At 40.1% G+C, this 20,445-nt stretch overlaps 1 protein-coding gene across 4 annotated transcripts in view; it reads left to right on the forward strand.

Moving 5' to 3' along the window:
- The window catches only part of adarb2 (adenosine deaminase RNA specific B2 (inactive)), a 184,964-nt gene that overhangs the window by 96,461 nt on the left and 68,058 nt on the right, over positions 1-20,445 (forward strand). For 3 of the 4 annotated variants that reach the window (XM_088363947.1, XM_088363948.1, XM_088363950.1), the window contains one exon: positions 6,768-6,937. The exons of the other annotated variant lie outside the window; for it this stretch is intronic. In XM_088363947.1, coding sequence (XP_088220073.1) covers positions 6,835-6,937 — 103 coding nt within the window. In that variant the 5' untranslated portion in view covers positions 6,768-6,834. The remainder of the gene's footprint in view (positions 1-6,767; positions 6,938-20,445) is intronic. 4 annotated transcript variants of the gene reach the window in all.

Here is a 20,445-nt window from a genome sequence, read left to right on the forward strand (position 1 = left end):
TATCATTATCATTATTATTATTATTATTTTTATTTATTTATGTAATTTATTTTTTTTAAGAATATGAGAATGAAGTGCAATTTCACATCCACATCTATATTTTTGCTTTTAGTTTTTTATGCAGACATTTACATACATATAACAATTTTACTTTGAAATATTTCCTAGGGGGTGCGTAACAGAAAATAAATGAAAAGCACAAGGTGAAATGTAAATTATTCAAGTGATCAAATGTTCAAATCATTCATGTTGTAATAGTTAGGAGGTCAACTTTGGTGATTATTTCAGTTTCTGACCTTGTAAAATGGCTCCATTTAACACGGGTTGAAAAATGGGCTCGATATAACAGAACTGACTAAATTTGGATCAGATTATCTCTTTGTCGTGACCCTTTCATCCCTGAGGAGCACTTTTGTTCGCCCTCATCAGAGTCCCACAGAGACCCCTCTGTCAGTCAAACAAGAATCCACCTCTGATTGGATCAAAGATTGATTACATACCATTCACCCTGCCTTGTTATTGGCGGAGAGGATGCCAACATGGTGAGTTAGCAGGGCCTTGTAATCAGGAACAATGCAGTGCTATTTAGCTCTAACTCTGACTTGTTCCCGCTGCATAATTTTTTTTTTCACCAAGAATGCTTTCCTCCAATTCCAATCAATCATCAAATCTTGAGTGGGGGGCGGGAAGCCTTGAAACAATAATCTCCATCTTGATGCATCGTACAGTAAATATGAGTTTTTAATTATGTTGCGTTGATTACAGCAAGTTTGAAATATAATAAGCAATATACTGTTTGATCGAGGCTTAGATTTTCATAGTAGTTGTAAAACTCTTCTTTATGTTTACGCCTTTAAGTTACACTCGAAGATTTTTTTTTCGGTCAGAAAAACAACACGTTTAATGTCAGCTGTGACGACACTTTTGTCATAGTCGATTTAAAAACAATGAGGATGCACAAGTGATTTAGCAGAGGGATGTTTTAATGATGAAAATCCCTGCAGCCATCTGTCGGTATAATGAAATAGCTGAAGATCTGGATGACCTCTCGTCATCCATGCTCGGCATATGCCGGGCCACCTGAATCTAAGGCATAACCAGTTTCCAGCTATGGTTACAATCAGCAGCCCGCCATAATGATCAAAACCTCATCTGTTACTTTCATAAATCCCACACCATTGGATTCTGAAGGATTTGCAAAACAGAGCAGCACCATATGCTGCCATTCTGTACGCACACGGTCCCGTGAACAAAGACAGGGGAAATTAATTAAAACGGCGCCTTGCAAATATCACATAGGGACAACTGCGCCTCCCCCTCTGATCTTTGCGTTTATTCCAAGAGGTATTAGATGGCTCTGAAGCAGCAAACCACAAGGGCCCAGAAAAAAAAAATCCAATGCTCCCGAGCTAGCAAATCACCCCGCATGGCGAGATTAACGAACTGCTCGCCGTGAGAAGCAACATTGTTGCTCTCTCGGAGCTTCCTGCCATTTGCACAACTGCGGCTCTGTAATACATCAAACAAGACTTAAAGTAATTCAGGAAAGCTTTAAAGTGCTAATGAGCTGGATGTTAGTGATGTCGTAAAGTGTGTGCGGTAGGGGAGGGCCGGTTTGACTTTACGCGATGGCTTTAGTGGCGTGTGAGAGATGAATGGAGGCTCCCTGAGATGCGAGAGCGCCAAATCGAGGCAGTTTCAAGGATTAATGTTGCCTGGGAAAAGAGGCAATTAATCTATGTTTCCAAAATAATATAAAGTTGAACTTCAAGATCTTTAGGATCTGCATTTTCCAGGTTAACCAAATCACTTTTTGTCCTCTCATGCAAATATTCATGATAATGGAACGTTAGGCAGAGGTTTGGAGTTTTTATTAATTGTGAAATTTCTAACCAGATGTCAGGAGACCATGCTCACCTGTCTTGAGCCCTCCGGACTCCCTGCCATCCCGGGATTCCTCGATGCAGTATTCGGCTTAATCAGACCTGGCATAACCAGCCTATGTAGCTTCAGGGACCTCCACAACTTCCCTGCTATTTGTCAGTACAGATCTCCAATCACCTGAAATCACAGCTAAAAGAGAAAAACAAGAAGTTGTGTACGGTATTATACACAGTATGGACATGAATGGAGAATGCCTAATTTTGTAGGATGGAACCTACAATGAAAACAGCAAGGTACCCAAAATAGATCCCTGTGGAACACCTTACATGAGTGCATTCTGTGCAAATGAGATATTATGGTATGTAAGTCCAGACACACTACAGTTGACCTTCTGGTTTCGTGCAAGAAAAACAAATCAGTAGGCATTATTTTGATCAGTCTACTTTGAGTTTCTGTGTGTTGAATGAAGGCAGATCATAAGTCTAGGGAGTAACTGCAACAAACAAACACCTGCAAATATGATTTTAAATCCAAAGAAAAAACACCATGGATATGCCCTTGGGGTGTATATGTGTGGGCTTTCTTTTTAATATAGTCAAGAACGTTGTAGTTCATCTGTGTTTTGAGTGAGATTTTTGAATAAGGCATTGACTATTTGAGGAAATCTCGTCTTTGCAAAACAGAGATTGAATTTACTTTTATTCTATTCATTTTCTCCTTTCCTGTCTTTCACTGATAAGCACCCCCCTCCCTCCTGAATACAATGGCTCTATTGTACCAAACCACGGGGCTGATAATGTTATGTGACATTAAGGGCAATATGTTAGCTTCTATTCAGAAAGTCATTTTGATTGGAATTCAGCCTAACAAAGAAGACATTCTATAATGAAGAAATCCAATATAAAACATCACCACAAATTCAAACAATCAAAAAATGTATTCATACTAATAAAGTTGTAATATTAAACAGGCAAGACAATCTCATCATAATGCACAAGCACATATGAAGACTGCTAATATGTTAATTTGAAATCCACCCAGCCAATTTATCCATAGAAACCAAAATCCCCCTTTCATTCACCTCTTCTTAAAGAACTCATTTGTTTCTTCTCTCTTATGTATAATGATATTCACATTATCCCTAAATGCTGACCCAAGGAGAAAAAAAAAAAGGCTATTGCAGAGCTGTCACTGCATCATCTTTATCTTCACTCTCCAAATGTTGGGGTCAGCCAAGACGGACGCTGGGCAGACAATTCTTCCAAAGACTTAATGTGATTAATGGGTGTCAATTAAGAAGGGTGGAGGAGAGGTTGCACAGAGGAGGGAAAAAAATATTTTAGCTAACAAAAGTGTGGATTTTTCCATCCACTCACTGCTATGATGCGCTTAAAATAAAGTTTTAAATGTCACTTTTAAAGTTTCCATTTGGGAATGTAACCTCGGGGATCATGGTCATGTGCAAAAAGGAGGGGGGGGGGGGGCAGGGAGTGCTTCTATAGCACTTTTTGCCTCATTTGCAGCTGCATTTACATTGAGTGAGGAAGCATGCTGTTTAAAGAGGTTTAATGTTTCTTTTTAGGAACCTTTTTTTATAAAACTCTTTACGTGTCCTCAACTTTGAGGTTGTTTGAAAACATCTCCAGTAATAGTGTCCTGAGGATTTGTTCCTGTTGTTCAGTAAGAACTTCAAACTTTTCAGTTTTCATCTCGTCTTATGTGTTCGTGTTGACTCCCAGCTCTGTTTTGTGCTCCTTCAACTGCTCCTCTATTTTCCTAGTTCCCCTACGTACTTGGATTTATGTGGATTTGAGCTGCAGGTGTGGCCAGTCTTGCATGGTGGAGTCTGTCACCCACAATTACTTACTGTTAAATAACCTTCGTGGCATGTTAACATCAGTAAAAAGTCTTCCAGCATATAACTCACACACACACACACACACACACACGTTCAACCTGCATGACGTTCAATTGCCTTTACAAATTCAATAATGACATTTTTAGCAATTCTGTCTATTTTGATTACCTATTACAATGCTGAGAGGTAATGGGCTACACTGATTTTTGAAAAAATGGTTTTGCATGACAATTTTAATGGTCATCATTAATAAATTAAAATCCGACACCAGCCGCTAGACTGTTATGCTAGTTTGCCGTGTCGTCCGAAGAGCAGCAAAACGACTGTGTTGAGGAGATGAAGGTACACGTTTCTCCCAGTTGCCCGTCTGAACACATGATAAGACGACAGCCAACTAATCCCCTCCACCAACTCCGCCACCAAAGCGCCACCTTTGGAAAAAGCAAAGTAAAAGCTTAAAGTCAATATACTCCCAAAGACTAATGGGGAGGAGGCCTCCCAGGCTTCCATCTCGACAAGCGGGCTGCCAAGGGTGATAAGGAGACTCAAGTAAATCCATCCAGCAGGATATAACTGCATTTTCTTATTTGTCATATATTTTGAAGACAATGTAGGATAATAGGACTTTTTTTTTTCTCCCACGTGACCTGGTAAACAAGTGTAAAAAATAGACTGAACCACCAATTGCATCTAAATTAAAGTCATCTTCACTCCAATGTGAAGTCAAAATCAAATGTGCAGTAAATGATTGCGTATGAGTGGCACACTGATTGGTCTCCTTATCAAAGATCGCAGGTGGCTGATTTGATGAAGGGGAAAAAAAAAAAAAGGAGTTGTCACCATGCGTTTGATGTAATCTCCATTTTAAATCTCTTCAATCCATAGATATGACATCAAACGAAACGGCTAAAAACAAACATTCAGATATGCTTAGATTTGCGGGGCTTCGCAACAACAAACTTTGGTTTTGGGGGATGTTTTAAATCTCCATGGCATGCATTATTAAGCAGAAATTAAAATGTATATCAAAAGGAAAAAACAAAACCAAAAACATCAAATCAGTCCTTGCCTGCAATATATATCCTCTTTTTTTTTTTTTTTTAATCTTTCTTATATCACTGTGTGATCAACATCAGTTCTTGATAAAAAATAGGAAGTCCAAGGTTTTTGGGACACTTTACATCCGTGTAAGAACTACTGACCTTGTTGTATTGTCCGTTGATGTGTGTGTAACCTGCCCGACCGAACCTGTTTTCCGTTATCTATGTGCGCTTCAGGCCCCTGCCAGCACACCTTCATTACTGCCCCAGATAGTGGCATTGGCAACTTGTCACTTGTATTGATTTCTCTTAAACTGCAATTTACATGGATATTTGTGGGCGTCCTGAGGGCAGGCGACAGGCAGGCGCACGGCCCCGACACCCTCGCTCTCCTCGCTCTTCTGCCCGAAGGCCCAGGTGGAAATGTTTCCATCCAATACCTGTGCCTCAAAGTGACTTTTTAGTCTGACATCAGCAAACATGCTGTTATTTCTGCACATTTGAGCTTTTTTTTTTTCTGTTGTTCAGTTTAATCAATCATCCTTGATGAGAATAAATTAGATGCCCCTTGCATGTTTAGGTGGCTGAAAATGTATTTAAAAAAAAACGTAAATAATATTTTTTTGGATGAAATTTGATTTCCGAGAGCTTGTCCGGCAGTGCCGCAACGCCTTTTCCATACACCCACCTGACCTTCCGCATTAGAGGAACTCAAACAATAACCTCCAGCTAGGCAAGCTGCAAATGCTTTCTGAAAGCCCTGACACTTGCCTTTCGCACAACAATGCCAAAATGTCACAATCTTCAAAGTTTGCGGCCGTTAAACACAGTCCAACCTGTCAGTGGATTTTTGCCCTGCAGTCTCAAGGTTGCATTCAAATACCTGAACTGCATTACCAGATGACCAGATGATTGCCGGACATATATTATTTGTGATTCTATAGTTCAGGAGCAGAAAACAACAGGTTGCGCAATGCTATGAACAAATCCATAAATAACAGCCTACAAAAAAAAAAAAAAAAAACAGCTGGAAGCAGCTGAATCAATTTACATTCAAAATGCCCGAAAAAAAAATTCTGTCTGAGTTAAACACAAGTAACAAATTTAGCATTAATGCCAAAAACACTCCACTTCCTGTTAATGCTTTTATTTTGAAGCCTATTCACACCTTTTCTGGTGCTCAATTTAAAGAATTGACGCTAAATACAATACAACCACATAGCAACTGTAAACATTGCCAGTAAAAATAACACATCAACTGTTTTTATTTCTCTTTAATATATTATCTTGTACAGACAGAATGTAATATATATATTGTTGTTTGTATTTGTTTATTAAATTATCATAGAACATATGACCCACTAAAAGTAAGGGGACAATTGCATCAGAATTTTTTTAACAATTGAAAACATTAAAATACATATACATTATTCATAACTATTTAAATATCTGTTGTTACTCACTCACAAGTGATTTATTGATGTACAAATACTCTCTTATCAATTAATCAATTGCAAAATCGTTTCTCATCATAAACCAAACTATTACCTCTGCCGAGGTGACGTCACATCTGACCTTCCCGAGGCACAATGAAGGTTCTCTCTGCGGAGGAAACAAAAGTGCAAACAACTCAAGAATGAAGTAAAATGCCACAAGTATCACAAACAAAGGCGCGGGTGAATATGGGGGGGGTTAGTATATGAGTGGAGCTGATGATGTCACACCTCCCAGGCAGCCACGATTGGACCCTAATTAGAAAGCTGGCTGAGGAAAAGATAGGCGTCACGCGTGTCCTGCTTGATTGAATCCAAAGTAGCTGACGCCTAAATTTCTACAGAGGCAGTGAGCACTGCGAAGCCGCAATAGTGATGCTGCGCGCAAAGAAAACCGTCTCCTCCACACGCGGAGTTCCGACTAGAAGGTTGTGATAACGGGAGCAGCTAAAAACAACGCACCCTCCTTTTTTTTTTTTTTTCTCCTGTTAGGAGGGGCAAATAAAGGAGGCGAAAGAAAAGAGTCCGGCCACAAGTCTCAAGTTATTAGAGAGGGCAGATGGCGTCCGTACTTGGGAACAACAGCCGCGCGTCGGGGGCTCAAGGTGGTCAGGTTAAATGCAAGCTGAAAAGGAGGAGGAGAAGGAGATCGAAGCGAAAAGGTAAAGAATATTAGAACTTTTTCTTGCACGTTTTGAAAGGTTTCTTGTTGGAACGAGTCAGCGGAGAAACTAAGGTCGCGCGCACCTTGGTGAGGCATCCGAGCGCAGCATCCGCGTGACGCTGTGCGGATTCAGCATCTCCGCTTCCCCGCTTGTGTTGGTTAAAGTTGGAATTGGGGGAAACATAAGGAACAACGAGATGATAGATTGTTAGTTTTCTGGGCAGAGTAGGTTATTTCATTGCATTTGTTTTCCCAAGTTTGAGATGCGTCCCTGAGCCAATGAAGGAATTTATTGTTTTAATTCCGCCTTTCACACGTTTTACGGTTACGACAAGTTCTCCCTTTTATTGTTGAAGTGGAAATTGCTGTAATCTACTTTTTTTAATGCAGTTAAAAATGAATGGACGGCCTCATGCCACTTTAGTTACCATGCACATGGTTTGTTTCCACGAGCAGAAAAATTGTTTTATTCAGCAAATAATCCTGTCCAAATCATTGTAATTAACACAAAAATGAATTTATATTCAACTAAGGAAATAAAAAAAAAAACTGAGCGACTTATAAAAAAAAATAAAAGAGGTCTTATAAATCAAATATGAACTTTGGCCAAGGCTGCTTGCAGCTTTTGTCACAATCTGATGACATTTCCAGAAAATGAATTGAGTTTCTTTGCATCTGTTCATTTGGTAGGCAGGCATTTGGTGGGATAGAAAAAAAGTGAATCAATGTTTAATATGCACACTATCTAAAAAAGTTCAAAATAAATGCAGCTGTATATAAGGAACCCCAAGTTTAAAAAGAAAGATAAATTGTTCATTGATTCTAAGAAATTTTACAATATAATAGATTAGATTTGTTTAAACCACCTTTGCAACCTTCTGCAGTTGTCTTTCACCCATTTCATTATTTACACAAAAAATCTGTCAAAAATCTATATCTCATCACAAAAACTTTTTCTTTAAGCCGTTCAATATTTAATGAAAATCACCCAATCCAAAAAGATATTGTACGTAAACATATATAGGATAAATACAAATTTACACCTTGCGGCTTTAAGGTGCCCACCATGCGTAGAAAAAGTCAAAATTGCTATTTTAAGGAACTGTGCATGTATTCAACTTTAGCCACTATACAATAATGTCCCATATAAAAATCTTCCACCTGAAATTAAATTGACTTATTAGTTCAAACACATGAGCAATCACAGAAATCAGTTTTAAAGTATCCCTTCAGTGGATGACTAAAAAAAAAACTGCAATATTTATAATGTTAACAGTTTAACTCCCGAGTGTACTTTTTTTTTTTGCTTTCCAAATTGTAAAGTCCTCCTCCTTGAGGCATATGGACAAACGCTTAGTGTGTTGACATAGCCGAATGCAGCAGAATGTGTAACGAGCTTTCATAAACACTTACTTAGTACATGCCATCAGACCGCAAACGCATAACTGCACCTCATTTCCATCAGCTCTTTGTTTTTAATAGCCCAAGTAATTGAGACAAGGGAGACAATATATTAAAATATAGCACTGAGAGGCAAATGTCTTTACATAATGGAAATGACAGAATTGGTTCCAGAACATTAAGCATTGCATATGAATATCACACAAAGCGTGCACATTAGCTGACGGGCCTTCAGAGCGTGTTTTCTGACGACTAATTTATCAGCATTGCTGATTCATTCTGATAACACGGAACATTAGGGTCCAGTTCAAGCATCCATTCTAAATTGGGTCTTGGAAAAGTGCAGACAGCCACTGACTCCTCAAAAGCTTTCAGGAGGTGGCAAAATCTTTTTTTTTTTTTTTTAGAGTGAACAATTTTGTTGTGCTGTGCAATAAATTTTTCCAACTGTTGAGTTTGTAAGAAAAAACTGCATAAAGCCAGATTTTTCTTTTTTCTTTTTTTTTTTTTAATACAACTATTTTCATCAAGCCTCAGCAGTGGCTTACTGTCTATAGACAAAATACCAAGTGATCATAATCTTGAGATTTCATATAATTTTTATTTGTGGACCTTAAGGCAACAAAAAAAAAAAGTCCTAGAGGATTACCGCATGGCATTTGAGACTTAATCCTTTGAAAAGGCTGCGGATTATTTTGTCGATGGGTTCATATAAACCTACAGTAAGTGTGATTTCAAGAGGATGGGAGCTGATTCATAACCTCCTGCTGTTCATATGTTCACTTCTTTCCTTCAGCGGGTTTGCAGGTTTTACCGAGCGTTGCCCTCCACTTTTCTATAACTAACCGTTGGTGTTCAAATACCGCTGGCGCCACGGCACTACTTATAGGGACGTACATTTGCTCCGACCCTGAAAAGCTGCACATCCGTTTTCTATGTTCAACCAGACTGATTTATTGACATGCTGTTTATGTGCCTGTTAATTAATCATGCTGCCGGGATTTATGATTGTGCCTCTGGAATGATTCTACCGTATTTCTGTCACAAATGTTACATATATGACGGTACAGTGATATACAGGAACATCTGGGTAAAAAAAAAAAAAAAGCCTCACCGCCAGGGTGCCTACCTGCCAAATCACATCTGTCAGTCTTCTCCATCAGTATGGCATGGTCTTTTTTTTTTTTTTTTTTTTTTTTTTTTTTTTTTTTTTAACCTCCCCCAACCATCTCCTTTTATCTGCGGCATATGGACCCCATATTTGTCAGCTTTAATCCATAATGTGTTTTTTGGTATCAAATGAAACGTACTATAAAGATTTATAGACTAACATTATTCTTTTACCGCCAGACTTATCACCCTGCACCTTGTGCAGTACAGTAGATCATAATATCATCACCACCGCCTCTTAAGGGGGATGTAGTGGCGTTTGTGCCGCAGCCGGCCAGTTGCTGGGTTTGGAGGGGGGCATAATTCATGTTGCAATTATTGTTTACACTCTGCCTCCGAGTGAGGGTCGGCAGAAGGGTCGAGTGGAGGACGGTAGGTGCGGGGCAGAGCCAGAGCGAGAGTATGGGGGTCATCGCTTGCTCAAGAGGGGCTACAGCCAGAGCCATTAGGCGGGCGAGTGGGCTCATTCTCTTTGACACACAGGAGTTACGAAAGTATACAACTAAAATTAATATACGAGAAATTTTAGGTGGAAAACTCTGTATTGTATTATGAGATGTTTTGGAATTGTGCGGGGAACAAAATCTAGTTTTTGAAGTTTCAATCTATCAACTACCTTTATGAAATGAACATGCATGTTGCGCCTTTTAATATTCTTGAATGTTCTGCGAAAGATTTCAAGCAAAACAAGCATGTGAGGTAATTTGTGTGTCCATAGAACGGAATATTTGAATATTTGAAGGCAGATTTTGTGGTGCTGCTTCATTGCCATATATTAATAGTAACCAATACGAGTAGTCTTGAAATGAATATTCAAATATTCGCTAAAAAAAAAAAAAAAAAATCATACTTGTTATACTTTTGCTTACTTTATTAGCATTAGCATATTCCCCATAAACTTCCTTGAAACATATTTTTGTTCTTATGGTCCAATTTCTGGTATTGTTTATTTCTAAGGAATATAATTGTATCTTCAATAAGAAGTGTAATTTTCTCCAAATCACGTGTTGTCTACTACGAATTGTACATCTTTTTTCACAGCGTATATTTCCTCAATCGACTCCAACGCAAGATATTCGAAAGCGCTCTCAAACGACCATAAATAGCTTCCCTTTTATAAACTGTGCGTCGTAGCAAACACACGGTGCCTGTTGAGGACTGCGTCAATAAATTGCGAGCAATGTCATTTGTTGAACAGAGTCAAGATAACATGGCGCTTTGAGTTCATTGACAAAATGCCTGCACTCCACTTACAATACTCTAAATAGGACTCTGATGAGCTGTGTGTGTGTGTTATGACGCTGCTGCAAAGACGAGATTATTTTTATTCAACCATGCATTTATTAATTGATCGACAAACCAGCCTGATCTGAGTTGACCGATCCGAACCGTAGGAACTTAGTTTCTATTCTTGACTTGTTTCAATGCACTTTGTGACTTCCTTCATAATTGTATCATCCAGCAGTTTACACAACCAGATGTGGCCGAGAGTCGGTATTAAAACATGGTTGTGTTGTTTCTCTTTGTGCCAGGAGAGACCAATGTCACGCAGCTTGTGGGATATGGCGAAAAGGTGCTTGTGGGTGAGAGGATACATTTCACAGATGGGAAGCTCCTGTTTCCGCCCTGAAACGCTTTTGTCACATTTGTTTGTTTGCGCTGATAAACACATTAAGTGCTGCGACAGAAACACCGCCGGCATTTATTAGGTTAATGAAGGTCAGTGCCAATTGAAACAGCACTGCGCTCCTTCTGCGTGCTCATGTGAATTTACAGACGCTTCCTGATTAAGGGGCCCGGCGTTAGAATTCTCAAGCTCGGGACACAGTGTCCTCTAGGTGACTGAACGTTTAGCTGAGGGGAAAAAAAATGGTTATTACGACTGACTGTGGTCTCTTGAGGACGGATGATAAAATGACCAAGGAGAAGAAATGGCAAAACACATTAGCATAATTAGTAATTATCTTGTAATAGTCCCTCTTGGCTTTTTACAGTGCGGTAGTCAGAAAATCAAATTTAAGTTCAGGCAACCAAAAAAAAAAAAACAAATGGTTTGAGCAAATGGTGAAATGCTGCAGTCAGGTTGAAAAGATTCCGAGAGAAGCAGATGCAGACTTCAAATATGCAAAAGATGACATTGGATTAATTAGTGTTGTTTGATGACTCGCAGAGTTGGAGACATAATGGCATTAGTCACGGCTCTTTAAACCTGTTGCACTTGTTGCCATGACGACAATACTTACACAAAGGTGATTTTTTTTTTCTTCATCAATCTATATTGGTTAATTCTTTTAAACAGAATTTGGAGCACGGTACTGAATATGCTGTGCGGGTTAAGAAATGGAAATCAGCCTGTCGTTTTCACGCAAGTGATGTTTCTGGGTGTATTCTTTGCTTGGCATTTGTTCGATGCGTGCTGGTGTGTTGTAGTTCACAGTGAGCTGTCAGTCTTCATAAACAGAGATGTAGCAAAACAAGTCGGCAGCATTATTGCCGCCTATCAGTGTGCACGTGTGTGTGTTCCTCGGAGCAACTATCAGAAGATTTTCGAGATTTTCTGTTGGGAAAACATGAGTTGGACAAAATGTAGTGACTTGTTTTTGGGAATAAATGTGTAGTTTTTTTTCCCAGTGGTATTTTTGTGCTTAGGTATTCCACATTTGCATTTTTTAAACAATAGTTTTTCCCACCAATCAAGTTTGTGATGTAACAGTTTGGCTAATTTACATAAAAACGCCCCCCGTTAGGTAGCTCCGCCCATTATTTGACAGCTTGGCACCACCTGGAGATAAATCTGGTTAGTTGGGAGGTTGCTATAGTACGGTAATTTTCTTGCCCAGGAACTGTCAGATGCTCAAGAAGGCATGAACCATTTTCACCTCTTCTCACGCAATGAAGTAAATAACGCGGAATCTATTTTTAGCTGGTCGATTTAGCCCGAAGGCCAGACAATGGACACTTGCATTGAAGAACGCAACTTGACTTTGGACGTGGACAGTCATTTTGGGGGCCGTGACAACCTCGGGCTCTTCCACTGAAGGGTCTGGTTTGCGGGTTATACTCATGACTCATCACCGCTGATGACTCTCACCAGCAAGTCTGCTCTCATCGGTCTCATCATCAATCACTCTGCTCATTGGGGATATGAATATAAAAGCATGTGTGAAAAAAAAAAAGTGTTAAATGGCTGCAGAGAGTTGAGGTCACAGCTAAACACGCAAGAGCGATTACATTAAAAAAGGGAACTCAGTTAGCAGTTCTTTAGCGATGCCAGTCCTGGAACTTTTCTGACACCTTGGATCCTCATTGCCTGTACCGCCCGGTGTATTAAGAAGGCAAAATATTTCTCCAGTTTACGACCCTAATTAGCTCTAAGTGTGTCATCACGCCTGGAAACGGGCCAGATCATTTGACGGCCCACAGCTCAACACTTTCATCCTCACCTTCGTGATCTTTCATTGTTGCTCACCGTTTCATCAAACACACACACATTATTGTCCCACAGCTTGCTTGCGTGTTTTCACAGCGGGATAGCTGCCACTGTGAAAAAGAACATATTTCACGAGCGGAAAATAGTTCAGGGAAAGGGTGTTAGAAATTTATGCGAGAAAAAAAACGACAAATCAGAAAAATATGCTTTCCTGACATCTGACCGCAGCACATTTGAAAATGAAAAATGACATGTATTGTATGCAAATTCCCTTTTGGTTGAGTTTGCTCAGCAGTGATGTCATGCCAGCCAGCTCGCTGACATTGCAAAGAAAACATTGATACCCCACCTCTTACCGAATAATGAAATTGGATGAGGCAGCTTAACTGTACACTGTCCCTACTCTTGCCATCAGACTGGAAGCCTATTTGAGATAACGTTAATGAAGAAGACTTTAGCCAAGAATAGACACTTCTTAGTGCTGACAGAGAGGTGGGGTGCATCTATTTCCATTAATAAGGACGAGTGTTTTACAAGAAGGGGCTCTCTTTAGGGATTCCTCCGGAGGTCAGAGAAAATCCCGCACCTTGGCAAACTCCCAAAAGAGGAGATTTAATCTCATCGGTGATGATGGTAATAAATTTGTGTGATATATTTTTGCCCCTATAAATATTGTATTCTCTCACTGGAATATTTATTTGGTTTATTCAGTGTGAGGAATCTCAAGTGGCATTTGACTTCTTGTGCTTCAGTATGTAAATGAATCTGATGGTTCAGCTTGTGCTCACTCAGTAAATGTTGAATTTCCAAATCCATGACTGATGGAATTGCTTCACGGTAGATTAGTCTATTGATAATGATTGGTCGGTTGATTATTCTGAGCATTAAATAACAGTTTCCCCCTTTTCTTTTTTTCTTATATTAAATTGGGTCTTCAATATCGATTTTAAACATCCTCTAGGGTCTCCTTCGAGGAAAGACCACATAGTTATCTTACAAATCCTTAAAAGGTATTAAAAAAAAGTCCTTCCTCGCTCTGTCTGCTCTTCACCTCTGAGTTAGTCCAAGTTGGATATTCATCAACCTCCAGGCTGATGTGCAAAATCCTGTTTTCAAAGTTTAACAGTCACACAGCATGGTGTTTATTTCCGCCTTTCCGGCCCGGTTTTGATTTGTACAGCTTGAAGTGATAGAGCTTAGTGGATGTGTTTACATTTGCTGGAAAAAAAAAAAAAAAGAGTTCCAATCACCCATCCGTTGCCTTTGATTGCTCAGATTGTATTTGGTTTGGGTCAGATAAGACCTGAGTATACATCATTTCAAATTCAGTTGAATTGTTTGTACATACATGGTGCTTTGGCAGGTTTGCTAGGATGGGTTTTGGTACGCTGGTTAAATCCCTCACCAGCCTTTTTTTTTTTTCCTTCTGTGCTTTGGGGGTTGCCGCCGTCAATGATGGGTGAAGGGTGTGAAGGACCGCAGGCGATGAATGTTTCCTTGCATAAAGGACAAAGAGTAAATTATGTCTCTGGGTTGAAAAGCACTGCATGAAACTCAAAGTTCGCTTTACATACTTGCATGCGTGTTCAGACAAAAAAAAAAATTGTCTTATTTTGAAAGACACCGTTTTGTTGAAGCCTGATTAGCCGCGCATCGGCTCGCAGCAGTCGTAATCCCGCCGCTATTCCCGCTAACTGCAGAGAGCCCGTCGCTTTGTTCTTGACTCCTATTAGTGCGATGAAGCTTAATTTTAATTTGAATGAGTTGGATAAGGAGCGCATTGCTCACTGGTGTACCAGACGTGTGCAGAGATTTTTTTTTTTGGAAGAGCGCATGCACGAAATAGGGCGATCATGTGGTGTCTGCATTCTCCAGCAACGGAGAAACCGCCCACAGGTCAATGAGATGACCCCAATCGGGCAACCAGCAGAATTTGCAGCACCAATTTTGTCGACAAACAGGATCGAATTACTAGTTACATGCATTTGAAAGTAATAAAAAATAAAATTGTGTTTTTTTTTTAATGCAACTGTAGGAATTGACATTTTGTTTTCAACGCCTTTGGCACAGTTAGACTGGCTCGACCGTATAAACAAGGCCCGATCCCTGTGTGGGTAGTTTGTCATTGCCGTGACTTCAGGGCTATCTAAATAGCGGTACGGGAGGGCGTTCATCATCACGCTCATCGTCATCATGGTGAGAGATGGATGACCTATCATTCCACCGGGTCATGAGTTATCACGCATCAGGGTCAGGTGGCTCACAGCAAAGGTCAAAGGAGTATTTGTCTTCCGGCAGGAAAGAACCACACATGAGTAGCATGCACGGAGTGTCATGTTTTATTTAAATGTGTCCCCAGTTTGCTTCTGTGTAGTTATTATAAGCCTGAACATATAAGGCAGTTTCCCCTGACTGTTTAAAAAATTTAAAAAATTGGAAAATCTGCATTTAATATGATTATCATAAAATGTTTTTTGGATTACCCATGACCAGTTGCATTGATATTCATTCTAAACCCAGATTTAATAGTCTGCCATAATACAATAAGCACAATTACCAATCGCTTCACAATACTGAACTGCAAGCAGTAATGAAAACAAGAATGCCATCGATATAAAAAAAAAAAACTTATAAACCAATAAGCATTCTCCGTCTCGCGCGACATAGTTGGTTGTGCAATGTAATGAGCATTAAGCCTTCTAGAGTGACTCTTTGTTAAAATACAGAGTGCATTATCATTATTAGTGTGACTGCTGTGAAATGTGCCAGACAACCCTGAATAGCAAATGGATTCATTGTCTTTCATTCTCACCCATTAGACTCCTATAATGAAGACTGGTTTGCTCCAAGCACAAATGTACCTCTATTAGAAGAGACACTACTAACGTCACCTGTTCAGATAAGATAAAAAAAAAAAAAAAAAAAACACGAAACCTTAATGATCCCTGTGGGGAACGAGAATGTTACAGCTGCGGATCATAATAATGACTACATGGAAGGAAAATGTGGAATTACATAAAAGCATGAAAGTGAGGAAAACTAAATGAGCTTATTAGCACTCTCTGCGAAATGAATGTAAACTGTTTGATTAATATAAATGTGTAGGTATAAAAGTTATAACGGGATGCACGTTCTTTTATTCGGGTGATGCATATTTTGTTTTTGATGCAAAATTGTGTTACAGGTTGAGATAGTCTAATGACAACTGTTCCCATTATAATGAAGTGAGTTGCGGAGATTTAATTTATGCATAAAATATGCATGTTTAACTGATAAGGTTCATACAAATTTATTTGTTGTGGATGAAAGTTACTGTTTGAAATATTATTGCATTTTTGAGCTTGGTCCTGTTTTGCTGCAGCTAGACTCAGTCGAACTCTATGAAACACAGCGGGACTCCATTTTGGGTTTTTGATTTGGATTAGACGCCCTAAGAGTGAAACTTTCTATACACTTCTTGTTGGAGTACAGCTAAGACATCTGCCATCTAGTGGTGATTGGCAATATTACAACTTAAATCGACAGTCAACTTCTCTCCCTGTGGATTTTCATATTTGCATTTTATTTTTAGTTCTTAGGAAGTGTTAAGTTTCAGCTTCCAGCTTCAGGTCGTCCACACCTGCTTGTCAACCATCCATTGGCAAGATAACTATCCGATCCATTCCCGGCTGGCCACTTGGCTAAACTGCAGCTTTGCCCATTATCACGAGCTAAACAGGTGCTGAGACTTATCGCGCCTTCATCACAATGCCGATCTTTTTCGCCAAGCGCACCGTCAAGCAATCCATTTTTCAATTTGGTCTCCTGCCTGAGATAAATTAACAGATGTCGATTGATTTCCCTTCTCGCGCAACTGTGAGCCTTGTTTACACCTGACAGCTGAGACGATTTACATGAACGGTTGCCGAAGATGAACATGCAGCTTGATTAGTAGTTTTTTTATTGGACTTAAATTGTATCAAGTTTTCACGTTTCTTATCGACATTGGATAAAAAAAATCCAGTCGAGAGTTATTCAGTGAGGTTCTAATCAAATGAGTTTAAACACTTTCTTCCGACAGTGAACGCTCCAACAATACCCAAGACTTCATCCCACGGGGGGTTTGATAGCACATGGTGCAATTGTGAGCCCCCCCGCCATAGTTTTCACAGCTTGCCACATTCACCAGCTGGCTATTACTGCTAAAAATATGCTTAGAAAACTGCTGTAGCCAGGCACCAGCTCGACCTAATGATGGGAGTCAAGTGGCGTGCCGCAGATATGCCCTCACATGTGCGCTGTCACAAGCCATTGAATCGAAGTTGGAAACATTGAAGCCAGCTTTGATTTGTTCTGAAATCCACTGCTGCACACACAATCTCACACACACACACACGTGCAGACTTCATGCATAAACAGTTGTTACGCTAATAGGCAATTTAAACTGCCCTTAAGTCAAAATGATGATTGTTAGTACGTCGTGATGATACGTTTGAAAACTGATCTTTGCCATGAATATCGGACCATATTTTGATTCTGCTAAATCACAGGTGTCAAACTCAAGGCCCGGGGGCCAGATACGGCCCGCCACATCATTTTATATGACTAATTGTGCATCAAATTCGTGTGTCTTTACTAGAATTGCAAATTGTCTTCACTTTTAATTTTTTTTTTTAATAATTGACCAGTTTTTACTCATCTGATTTGAAAACGAGTTATTTGTCAGTTTGTTTTGTAGCTTTTACTGTATATAATATGAGGTGCTCATCCATTTATTTGGGTTGACACTTATAATGGCCCTCCGAAAGAAGCTATGACTAAAATGCCCGCAAAAAAAAAATGAGTTTGACACCCCTGTGCTAAATGAAGATTCGTAACACTTGATCGACACACCTGAACTTATACTGTTCCAAGTTTTATTTGTTTCAACACTTCCCTGATTACGCAAACGATAAAGAAAGACCAGCTGCAGTTTGTCTCCTTCACAAGGTCCATTGAGTGCAATTATACAGAACAATAGAAGCAGCACGATGCTAGCTGACTGCGCTAAACACCGCTTCTCTCTGACATGAGAGGAGGCTGAGCCAGATCGAGATGTGAAGTCTACCAGCCCCTTTGTTCTTCTCTGTTGTTTCTTTCGCAATTCGGAGCCGCGGCCAGGAAAACAAGGAGGATGCCGGAATTATGTCTGGCTGATTTGAGGCCAATTGCCAGTTTTGCGGCACGTCAGATGAGAAGAGGGGAGGGATGAGAGTGTCAGTGATTATTAGAGGGTTGTGGGGGGGGGGGATCATGGAGGGAGAAGACTAAAGGCTGTTCTTGCTGGGTCTCAGCTTGAACATGACAGACGCAATCTCCCCCACACACGCGCTGCCTCGCTGGTGCTCGGCCTCAAAGCGGGTGTTCTGGATCAATGCCTGCGGTTTTTAAAAGTCTGCTTCGACTTGCTGTTGTGTCACTGTGTCATAATTAACAGTCAACCTCAAATTCAACAGCTGAACTGCTTGGAAGCACACATGGCTGAATTCCTTGCCTTATTTCCAGTCTCGGGAACTCCTACTTCTTCTCATATTGTTTATTTGTGTATTAGGTTAATGGGAAGCGGAGAAGGTTGTGTAGGTGTCAGTTCCGGGTGTAGCCTGATGATGATGTTCTCGTCTGACCTCTAACCTTACTGCAATTTACCAGCAACATCAATAAGGCCTCCCTGTTCTCATTACCATTTGAAGCAGAATGAAGTCTTGCCCTCGATGTACCAAACTGACACGACATTAGCGTTCTCTCCAAATAAGCTGTTACATCATTTTGCTCTACCTGCCGCTTCCTAAAGAGAAAATATTTCTACCCCTCATCACAAGGTGTTCTCAGCAGCATGTGCTGATGTTTTTAATTCGACGAGAAACCTTCTCGCATGTCATCCACTCACAGCTCACAATCTCGTTCCCCAGACGCAGAAGGAGAAATCACACGTTAAAAATGGAGCAGTAGAGCGAACGAGCAGCAAATATGGAACAGATGTTTCAGAGGGACGTCAACTATTTGTTTGGTCCTTATCTTAGATGCTGCCAGCTTCGTATAAAGTGGGTGACAGAAGAGGAGAGAACAGAACAGAGGGGGGGACAGGTTAACGGAAATGACAAGGAGGAAAAGGGAAATCAGTGCTGTCGGTTGAACTAAGTGAAGGGAATGTCAGCAGGCGGGCTTTTGGATGGCAGAAAAGTGGAACAGCCACACAGATGTGTGTCGGCGCCGAGGGACCCCCGAGATTGGTGTCAGCGTATTTCATTGTCAGAGACAAGAAAGGGAGTCAAAAGACTGGAGATGTTTTGAGGTACGTAGAGAAAGGGGTGGCATGCAAAAATTTCGAGTTAAGGAAAGAGATCCTCGAGCAAGCTCTGTTATATTTTCAGCAGTATTGGCAGTGTTGAATTGTCAACAATCCAACCATTAAAGTAAAAATAGAATATTATTCCTCATAATTCATTCACTTATGTATATGAGGTCGTTTTGATATACCGTATTTTCCGGACTATAAGGCGCACCTTCAATGCATCAAGTCAGATTTTTAATCCAAATCAAATCATTCTCCATTTTATCTTTTTTATTTCAACTTCAGACTTAACAAATTACTTTATAATCACAAAATAATTATCTATAGTCTTTTTGATTCATGATTCATAGTCTTCAGCGGGCCACTTATGATTGATTTCATAACACAATGCTTCGGACCAGTTTAGATTTAGAAATTCGGACCATATATAAGGCGCACCAGACTATAAGGCGCACCAGACTATAAGGCGCTCTGATTTTAGGTGCGCTTTATAGTCCGGAAAATACGGTACTTCAGATCAACTTCACAGTTAAGGTTTCAAATGACTTCTTCTGATAGAAAGAAATTTTTTCATCCTCGGTTGATATTTTTGAGCAGTCCACGTCACTGAGAGGTCATGTGCCTTTCATAGTTACTATTTAGTGTTTATTCACAGTTAAAGGGTTAGGTGAAGTATGAAGAAATGCCCCTGAAGTCAAATGTGAAGGACAGAAAGCTATATCTCAGGTCACGGCTTCCACACAAGTATCCTTTGCTTCAGTTAAATCCAGTTGTCAAGAAAAATATCCAGGGAAAATCATATTTTATTTTCTTCTCTAATACTTACAAACGCGGGAGATAGAGGGACAAAATGCAGCGGCATTCTGGCAATGATTGCTTGGCCGCTGCACTTGTGGTGGTACTCAGAGGGGCTCAGGCGCAATGAATGATGGCATGAATGATGTCCTTGCCGAGATATATGGGACAGCTGAGGTGAAGATAGCCAAAGTAGACCCTAGAGGAAGCGAATCTCTTCAGAGCTCAACCCTGAACGTTTCCTCTTAAATCAACTCTGATTAAGACCTTACAGTGGTGTTGCCAGCAAGGCACATCCACTTGATCCGAGAAGTGTTGCCTTGAGAACGAGAGTGGATCTTCTGGACTCAAGTAGTGTCACTTGACCTTCGATTGGGTCACGTTTCAAAAGATTGTTTGC

The sequence above is a fragment of the Syngnathus floridae genome, chromosome 20 (assembly GCF_059516105.1).
Source record: "Syngnathus floridae isolate MCC-2025c chromosome 20, RoL_Sflo_1.0, whole genome shotgun sequence".
Lineage (NCBI taxonomy): Eukaryota > Metazoa > Chordata > Actinopteri > Syngnathiformes > Syngnathidae > Syngnathus > Syngnathus floridae.